Consider the following 10,481-nt stretch of genomic DNA (forward strand, 5'->3'; position numbering starts at 1 on the left):
TTCAGGATTTTGCTACAGCCGCGACAAGATGTTTCTGTGACTAAGGAACATATTACAGATTTCGCAGTAATCCCAGAAGTCAACCATGATGTCTCCACGACCGCAGATGATCAACAAATTAAATAACAACAATATCAAAGGATATAAATACATATAAATACCAATGAAGATCTAACGACAAAAAGACAATTTAACTTTAACTAGAGGTTTGCCAGCCTGATATTTTCAATCAAGCCAAACTAGAGGTAATAGGGACCTCTAGTTTGGCTTGATTGAAAATATCAGGCTGGCAAACCTCTAGTTAAAGTTAAATTGTCTTTTTGTCGTCAGATCTTCATTGGTATTTATATGTATTTATATCCTTTGATATTGTTGTTATTTAATGTGCTAAGAGGGGTTTAAGACCAAATTAGCTAGTTATAATTTTTCATTGCTGCATTTTTTTTCTTTACTTAAAAAACATCCCAAATTACATCTTAATAATACTTTATGACATAAAGACAGGGGTTGGTTTGAAGAAACGTTGGTTCAGGAAAGTCTTGAATTAGTCTTGAATTTTAAAATGGAAATAAACTAGACTGTATAGAGTTTAGCGTATTGTTCCCATCGCCGAGCTTGGAAACGGAAATGCCGAGATTCCTAGAAAGCAGCGGGTAAACCGAACTACTCTCAAAACATGGTTGGTTAAAAGAAACTGTAATATTTTACAAGCAAGGGCGGATAATCCAAATATTGATTTATGCGAGGTCGGTTTAAAAAATTTTAATTCTATTTAAACTTCTTATCAGTTTCATAGGTGTGTATTTTTTAGGTGGACGGCCAAAACGTAGTTGGTTTAAAGGACAAGGAGATTGTAACTTTGATTGAAAAGGCTCCGTCTGTGGTTACTGTTACTGTTATACCCTCCTTCGTCTACAACCACATGATGAAAAAGTGAGTATTTTTTTATCTGATAAAAAGATAGGGCATTTGCCAGGAATTATTAAGGAAATTGACAGGAAAGCAGGCTTACCTTTTAAAAAGTCCATAGAGATAAAAAAGTCCATAGAGTGTGATAAAATACATCACAAAAGTAGAAATTTTCGTGATGGCAATGGCAGTTGCAATTTGAATCTATACACCTTGTCAGGGTTGCCAACACAGCTGAAGAGACTAAAAATTATTTTTACTGCTGCATAAATATGAATTTGTTCACTCATTATGAATAATCCACTATATTTACACATGTACACACATATATAAAAATATATATGTATGTACACTAGCCTGCTATGAAAGGTGAGGAATGGGGATTATCTTATATTAAGGTTTGGTGGGTTTCTAGAGTGGGTAGCTTAGTAGCTTAGTAGCTTGGTAGCTTAGTTCCCCTCTTCTTAGTTCTGAGGGGTTGCAGTTTGGAGGCAGTTGTTTTATTATTTTTGAAGAGAAGCAGCTATTGAAATCAGATTTGGAGTGTGATGAGGCATGGTTGACTACTGGTTTTTCTTTAAAATGATTTTTTACATATTGACGATGACCGTTCATTCTGGTACGGAACTGGTTCTTTGTAAGGCCTATATACTGAGCTTGGTTTGTCTTTAAAATTATTTTTTACATCTTGACGATGACCGTTCATTCTGGTAGGGAACTGGTTCTTTGTTAGGCCTATATACTGAACTGGGCAGTTTTTACATTGAAGTTGATAAATTACATTGCTGGTGCTGCAGGTGTTGTGTCCTTGAATCACAAACTTCATTTGTGGTGTTGCTGGACAAACTTGTGGTGGGGGTTGATGGGACACGTTTTACATCTGGAAGTATTACATGGAAAAGAGCCGGTTTGTTTCTGGTTGCTGTCATTGGATCTTAGGATGAACAAGAATCTTTTTGATGTTGGGGTGGTTGGCGAAATGTGGTTGTTGAGGGTGTTTTCAGGAATCCTTTGTGTGTGGAAAAGCTTGGAGAATTTTGAATCCATCTTTTAGAATGGAGTTGAGGGATTTTAGGCCATGGTGGTATTCAGTTATTAGGTTAAGGTTTTGCGGTCGTTTCAGTTTCTTTGTTGGCTGGTTGTTTGATTGGGCTAATCAGATTTGGTTTTCTACAAGGTTTAAATTACAAGATACAAGTTAAAATTAGAAGGTTTTTTTTGTTCTTACACAACACTTTTGCTTTTGTTTTACAAATACTCATAATTTACTACATAATTTACTACAAAATGAATAAGGAATAATTATGATATCCACAATAAGGCTTATGCACCATTGACTCCATTGAGCATCTACTCTATTTAGCCATTGATTCCAAATAGCTATTCCATTTACGTGAACCAAATATAGTCCTACAATTGAGCTTGGATACTGTAAGTAGACTTTCCATTTATGTGAACTAGACGTTACCGTTCAATAATGCAGGCTTTGAATAAATACTGCAATTAGGAATTCAATTAATGTGAACCAAAGATACCACTGAGTTTGGATACTGCAAGTAGACATTCATTTTACTTGAAATCAGAAATCAGAAATCCTTTATTGTCATTAAGCAAAACAATCTTGCAATAGACATAGTCACATATTATGGTAAAATAGGGTTACACAGTAACCCAGTCAGACTAGATTAATAAGCTAATATCACAGACAATAACAGGTAAAAATTTAAAAGTTTAAAAGTAAAAAGAAGGCTGTAGGCTGGGTGGAGAATATACTAGATAAACTATTAAACATCAAAACTTAACAACTTTTACATCAAAAAACTCTTTAATCACATAAAAAGGATGTCCAACAAGCCAGTTGTATAGCCTATCTTTAAAAACCAACTCAGGCAACGCTCTTGACTCAGAGTGCAATACATTGAATAACTTTAAGCTCATGATTGAATGGTTACTGGCACATTTACTTAGTCTATGGGACGGAATTTCAAGTAGAGAGTTAGATCTAGTGTAATGAGAATGGAAATCTTTTCTAACAGCCAAGTCTCCTAATTTTAATTTAACATCAAGTAAACACACATATATGTACAGGTTAATGATAGTCAATATCCTAGTTTTTATAAACAAAGGTCTACAATGGGCTTTGAGAGCTGATTTGGTTACTATTCTAAGTGCCTTTTTCTGAAGTAACAAAACATCACTTATATTACTACCGTTACCCCAGAGAATCAGACCATAGCTTAACACTGACTGAAAAAATGCAAAATAGGCTACTCGGATATATTTCTCAGAAACAACAGTTTTTAACCTATTCACTAAATAAATAACTCTTGACAGTTTTGAACATACTAAATCAATGTGAGCTGACCAAGAAAGGCTGCTGTCAATCAACACACCCAGGACTTTTATGGGCCTAACCTCTTTACAAATTACACCTGAGCCCAAATCTTTGTTTTTAGTATGGCAAACTAGGTGTTGTGTCTTGTCTACATTAAGAAGGAGTTTATTGGCACTAAACCAATCCCCAGCTTGCTTCATTGTATGTTCTACAGATAACTTTAACCAGACGTACCGTTGACTTAGGATATAGCAATTAGCCACTCCATTTATGTCTATCAAATAAACCATTGCTTTGGATCCTGGAAGTAGACAAGTTATTTACGTGAACCAAATGTGGTATTGAGTTTGGATACTGCAAATGGGCATTTTATTTATGCGAATCAAATGTATCATTGACATTGAATACTGCAAATCGACATTCCATTTAAGTGAACTAGAAGTAAGCCTACTATTGGCTTTACTGCAAACAGGCGTCTTATTTATGTGAACCAAATGGACCATTGACTTTGGATACTGCAAGTAGACATTTAATATATGAGAACCAGATGAAACATAGACTTTGGTTCAGCAATTAGACAATTCATTTACGTGAACCAGACTTATTATTGACTTTGAATACTGCAAATAGTCATTCCATTTATGTGAACCAAATATACCATTGCCATTGACATTGGCTACTGCAAGTATTTAATTTCTTTTACGAGGAACAGATGTACCATTGACTGTAGAAAAGTATTGGATTAATATGAGCCCCGCTCAATAAAGCAAGCAGACAACTGCATTGTACACCTAGTTACAAGATAGATTCAGATTGCAACTGCCATTGCCATTTCTCCAGTGCTGACCACAAAAATTTCTACTTTTGTGAGGTATTTTATGTGTCTCTATGGACTTCTTTAAAGGTAAGCCTGCTTCCTATCAATTTCCTTGAGTATTTATTTGCATTTCTTAATAACTTCTTACTTTCTCTTTTCTTTTTCAAGATAAAAACAATCAGAGAATCTTTTCAGTTCTTAGGGAGGTTTTTAATGGTTCAAAACTGAATCCAGCGCCTTTGATCTGAGATTTTAATAAACAATCCTGGTTAAAGTAACTCCCCTGCTTGCTAACTGCGTATTTTATTGCACTGTGGCAGGAATCTCCTACACTTTGGCCATGGTTAGGCTCATAGTACCTCAGACTTATTTCAGTAATTGATTGCCTTCGTGACACACAATATTTATGTTCGTCTCGAAACATGCTGTACATCTTGGAAACATGAAGGTAATTTATATTACTACACTAGCTTGACAATAATGAGACTCAACATATCTGTCTATGTAGTCTTCTGCTAATTTATTTTTTCTTGCGTCTAATGCTCTTACTGTTTCGGACAGTCTGCCACCTCTTTTCTCTGGCTCAACCACTCTGGTTTCTGTTATTTTACTAAGAGCAGTCCTAACCGTGATATTCAAAGTATTAAGGAAAAAAAACATTTTACATACAGGTACCAACAAATTATAATTTTGATGTGTCAAAAAATACTTATAAGTTTGTTTACGACGTGATTCATTTTTAGTAGTTTTCTGTTTAGTTTCATAAATTTCTTTATGTCTTAAGAAGATAAATTCTTGTTGTAACTGCAAACTTTCTAAATCATAGTAACTAAAAAATATGTCCAGTGTTCCTTTCTCTTCTATTTTGTAGCACCCTTTTCCAAGTCTTTCGCAATTTTCAGTGTTACAGCTTGGTTTAATGCTACGTTTTGGCATGCATGTTTAATGCTTGTTTTTGCTGGGAGATTTAGGAGGTTTTTGATGATCCTCACAGCCTTCAATAATAAAGTCTTCTGAAACACATTGTATTTGGGCTTGGATTAACAGTGTTGGTGTTATGTAGTGTTTGTTGCAGTTTTCATAGTTGTTAAAATGGTCCCAACATAACAAAATTACGCATATAGGGCAAGTGGCAAATATTTCTTCTTCGATGCAACCGTGAGCTTCACAACTTCTATATTGACTTTCATCATTATGTATATTATGTCTTGACAACTGGTTTGCAGTTTTTCCCACTTGAGTCGCTGTAGTAGCTTGTTTTTAATTTTGTCCTTCTGATGTTTGGACTTTGCTTACTTTTGTTTTAGCCAAAAGTTTCTTTTTTGTTTTATTCTTATAACACGGCTTGTGGTTGGTTTGGTGATTTTCACACAAAAAGGTTGCATGAACCTTTTTCTGCTAGGTATTATTGATTGTAGATATTATTGACATAATTACAATTCAACACACAATTCACACCTTCCTAAAAATTCTGTTTCCTTATCAGAGTCATACAAGGTACTATTAGACGATTGATCACTGATATTTTCTAAACTGTCCTTGTTTCGATCTTCTGACATTGTGTTTTTAACTTTTTTTGCCAGTGGTACATCACCTGAACTATTTGAATTATCCATGTTAAATAAGTTTATTGCTTAAAGAAAAATCCATCTGAAACAAACAAAACGTACATAATAAAGAACCTGATTTAATATCAAACAAATTTTTAAAAGGGTTTACTCTTTTGTGGCCTTTAGGTCACAGGCTCTAGTACAAATTTTTAATAAATTAATGTTTTTCATGCAGTAAGGCTTGAGCAGGGAAATTATTAATTTTTCTTAGTTTTGTCTTATAAAAGAAATTTAGGGTCCTCTTGGGTTATCATGGTTCTTCAGTTATTTTCTAGAATTTCTGTTACATTAATAATCAAATCTGAAACAAAACAATAATGGATTATTAAATTTTGTTGTGATACGCCATTTATATTATACTTAGGAATCTCTCTGATTTGAGTCTGACAAACTAACGAATCTTCAGTTACGGCAGTTTGTCAGACATATTTCGAACTGGGAAACTGGTTTAAAAAATCATACAAACTGACATATCTTAAGATACGTCAGTTTGTCAGATATAGAATTTCTTAACATTGAGAGACGTAACACGGTAAAATGTGAATATCTCTAGTTCTAGTAATGATAGAGATACGCCAGTTAGTGGGAATTGTAAAGGCAGCCAAAATAAACCTGTAGCTGGCTTATCTCAAAATTTGATTTTTTTTTAGATACGTCACTTTGTTAGAAAGGCGAGCTAATAATGTTTTATGTGTGAAAAAGATTATTGCTCTTAGTGAAAAAACAATATACCTAACTCTTACTATTGTTACTTCAATATTATATTGTTGATTTTCCCCTTAGAATGGCTGGAAACTTAGTCAAAGAGGCCATGGACCATTCAGTGCCAACTCTGTAAGCAACTTCGTCTCTGCTCTCAACACCATTTTAAATATTTTATACCAGTTTGTAATTTTGTCTTTCATAAGGTTGTTAGTCGGCCTTCAAATGAAAGATCAAATCTTTTTTATTCTTATATTTATAGCTATTATTTGTTTTTCAATGTTTCCGTAGCTCAATTGAGTAGTATATGATTAAATACTTACATTTTGAAGGCACACTAATCATATTTAGTACAAAAATCTCATATTTGCTTTTAACATTGGGGTAGTATGTAGGAGCATTAGTATTTCAAATATTTTTCTTTGCAAGAATTAATACTAATCCCTAAAGTTCTGAGTATTTGTTGTGCCATTACCCAATATCTAGACTTTTGAGTTTTTCAACATTAATCTTATTTTGATAGCGTCTATTATATTTTACCTTTCACTCTTTATATTATATTGTTGTTTTTATGATATATTTACTTCTTAGATATATGCGTGCAACTATGACTTGTTAAGTTAATGACACGAGTTTTGTGGAGTAACTGAGGGTTTGTGGCTTTTTATGAAATTCATCTTTGTATAGAATCATGAAGAATATTTTTCTAGGATGTTCAATTTAAATTGTTAAAGAAAGAATTGATGATTTTGTAATAGCCCGAGAGCTGTGTGAACAGAATGGCTAAAAATGATGTCAGAAGATTTGGCTCTACTAAATAATATGGGTTTTCTTGTTGTTAGACATTTTAAACAAATTGTCATAGGCTAATATTAAGCTTTAAGAGTATTATCATAGTTTTTATTTGTGTTAATTACATTCCTTTTCAGCTTTATGTAAAATATAAATTTTAAACGTCAATGTTAGACCTACACTTTGAATTATCCTGTTAGTGGAAGAATATTAGGAAAATCAACCTAACAAATTCGGACTAAGTGGAAACTTTGCTCAGTTGTTTAGTAAGCCTAAATAAATAAAATAGCAGCCAATTTTCACTTTTTTGACAATATTTCACAAACTATTGGTATTAGAGAATTGTTGTAAATACAAAAGTTATAGAACGTCTAAAAATACATATTTTTTATACTACAAGGTTTGCTCTATTTCTAACGGTTATTGAGATAAATAATAGAAGTTAGTATTAAATTTCAAATTCCCATGTTATTCTTATGGGGGAAAATAAAATTGTTGCAGTTTGCTTATTTATGGATATATTTTCATCAAACTTGGCAAATTTATTTATTTCACACTAAGCTAATGATATTTAACTTAAATGCACGCTTTATTACTCTCCTCATAGCAGTAAACCTAGTACACGTTAAATTTTAAGTTACCGTATTTAAATAGGGAAGATATATTACATTTTTAGGATATACTTTTTAGTAAAAATCCAGTCAAGCAAATGGATATTCATTTGTTAACCATATTAACAATTATTTTTTCTTATTAGTATTATGATTTAAAGCCCATTATACTACTATGTAACTACTCAAAACTTACATGGTACGTTATTACTCCCGGTATAATTATTTTGTCGGTAAATATTAGTAAATTGAACCTTAAAATCCGGACTAAATTGAAATGTTGCACAGTTAGCCTAGTTGATGAAAATGGCAAAAGTCCCCACAAATTCCGGCTGTGCTCAGCCGCATTTAGACCGGGTTTTAAGGTTGAATTTCCTAATATTTACCGACAAAATAATTATACCGGAAGTAATAACGTACCATGTAAGTTTTGAGTAGTTACATAGTAGTGACAAGATAGTTAGTGAGCTTTAAATCATAATACTAATAAGAAAAAATGATTGTTAATACGATTTATAAATGAATATCCATTTACCTGTCTGGATTTATACGAAAAATTTATCCTAAAAATGTAATATATATTCCCTATATAAATAACTTTAAATTAAACAAGTACTAGGTTTACTCCTATAGGGAGGGTACTAAAGTGTGTATTTATGTTAAATATTAATAGCTTAGTATAAAATAAATAAATTTGCCAAGTTTGATCCAAATATTTCCATAAATAAGCAAACTGCAACAATTTTATTTTCTTCTATAAGAATAACATGGGAATTTGAAATTTAATACCATTTTTATTATTTATCTCAATAACCATTAGAGATAGAGCAAACCTTGTAGTATAAAAATTATGTATTTTTAGACGTTCTTTAACTTTTGCATTGACAAACATTCTCTAATACCAATAGTTTGTAAAATATTGTAAAAAAAGTGAAAATTGGCCGCCATTTTCCAAGATGGTGGCTGAAGCACAGCCGGGATTTATGGGGACTTTTGATATTTTATTTATTTAGGCTTACTAAACAACTGTGCAAATTGTCCACTTAGTCCGAATTTGTTAGGTCGAATGGCAGTTTTTTCCCTAAAATTCCTGGACTATGTTGTCTGGCCTGTTTTAATTTCCATTTCCATGATCATTGAGTTATTCAGATATTAAACTTGTACAAAAATATTGCTACACATGTGAAACATATTTTTGCTACACTACTGTGAAATGACCTGTTTTCGTTACATGTTTATCACCTGCAAAAATTAATCATTACATTATGGTACATTGTTTACTATGGTAAAATAATGTTTACTTGTTTACTATATTTTTTGGGTAAACAAACAAAGATTTGTTATTGTTTGTAAATATTAACTTTAAATTGAAGGCATAACCTAAAAAATTCTATGAGTTTTGTAATGTTCCTAACTGTAATAAAGAAATATCCAATGTCTGTTTTAATTAAGAAAATTATTAGTCTTTGTAGTGTAGCGAAGAGTAACGTTCAAAAAACAAATGAAAGTGGGTCTATACATATTCTCGGCCATATTTAAAACTCGCACTTCAAACATGGTCTTAAATTTGTAATAACTCACTTTTTACTCTTGTTATGAAATATACTATTCTTAGCCAGTCAAAGGTTATTTTAATTCAACACAAATAATTGTCACATTCTTATCAGGCCTACTCTCTTTAAGTAAGCTTATAAACATTTAAGTATGTTTGTACCGTGCCAATTATTTTGTTGCTGAATATTTTGAACTTTTTTCTTAAGAGTCCTTGGAGCCTAGACGTTCTAACTCATAAAACAGTTAAAGAACTACAAGGAAAATTTCTAATCTCACACTATACTAGATATTTAAATTACAACCACTCCGCCTGGTGTTTGAAAAAAAATTTTGGACGGTAAATAACTCTTTGAAATTATCCAATATGGCCGCTAGCCTCCAATGACTCTTAGGGTATTTTTATTTGTAACCACAGAGAACCATGGATGACAAAATCTGTTGCATCTAAAGGGTTTTTAATCTTCATACTGCCAGCACACTAAAAAAAAATTATTCAACAAGTAAACTGCAGAATTCCGTAGGATTTATCAGTTCCCAAATCTACATTATTTATTGGCAGTTTGAACTTCAAAAACGAGACAATTTCAGCACCTGTAAATGGTTTTGTGTATTATAGCATATAAGTACCAATATTAACCATTGTTATTTACATTACAATCACTGAATGAAGACTGAGAGTTTTAGCTTCTGTTGTCATTTCACAAATGTTGTGTCAAAGTGTTGGTAGCTTTAATGCATTTAGAGATTCCCGTTAATTTGATGTACTGCCTATTGTGTGTTTGACGTTCAGTGGAAAACTAGAATAGTCGTTATTTTTGCACGATATTATTATTATATCTACAGAGTTTAATTTGTTAGAGGATCTAGCTGAATATATATATGATTGTTTTATACATGTACGATTTAAATAAAATAATAGTATTTCTGAGTAGGGTGTTGTCTATTTATGATTAATCATTTTCTATTTTAGCCTTTAAAACACAATGTGAGCCTCTTGCTAACCTGGTCTCCTTTAATGCATCCTCTCTATGGTTTTATGACCTAGGTGCCTGAAAATAAAGGTACTGTATACTTATTTGAACCTTAAAGAGTCCTTGTTGTTGAATAAAAAAAACTCTCGTTTTTAGTACTTCATGGGCTACCGAACTAAT

The 10,481-nt window shown here is 32.2% G+C and overlaps 1 protein-coding gene across 1 annotated transcript in view; it reads left to right on the forward strand.

The window, feature by feature from the left end:
- The window catches only part of LOC129004373 (syntenin-1-like), a 54,999-nt gene extending 44,741 nt beyond the window's left edge, over window positions 1-10,258 (forward strand). The window contains exons 8-9 of the mRNA XM_054432945.1: window positions 812-933; window positions 6,455-10,258. Of these exons, the coding sequence (XP_054288920.1) occupies window positions 812-933; window positions 6,455-6,509 (177 nt within the window). The 3' untranslated portion in view covers window positions 6,510-10,258. The remainder of the gene's footprint in view (window positions 1-811; window positions 934-6,454) is intronic.
- Window positions 10,259-10,481: the final 223 nt, after the last annotated feature.

The sequence above is a fragment of the Macrosteles quadrilineatus genome, unplaced genomic scaffold, assembly GCF_028750875.1.
Source record: "Macrosteles quadrilineatus isolate MER2022 unplaced genomic scaffold, UCM_ALF_1.0 Scaffold_1__1_contigs__length_201487025, whole genome shotgun sequence".
NCBI classification, from domain to species: domain Eukaryota; kingdom Metazoa; phylum Arthropoda; class Insecta; order Hemiptera; family Cicadellidae; genus Macrosteles; species Macrosteles quadrilineatus.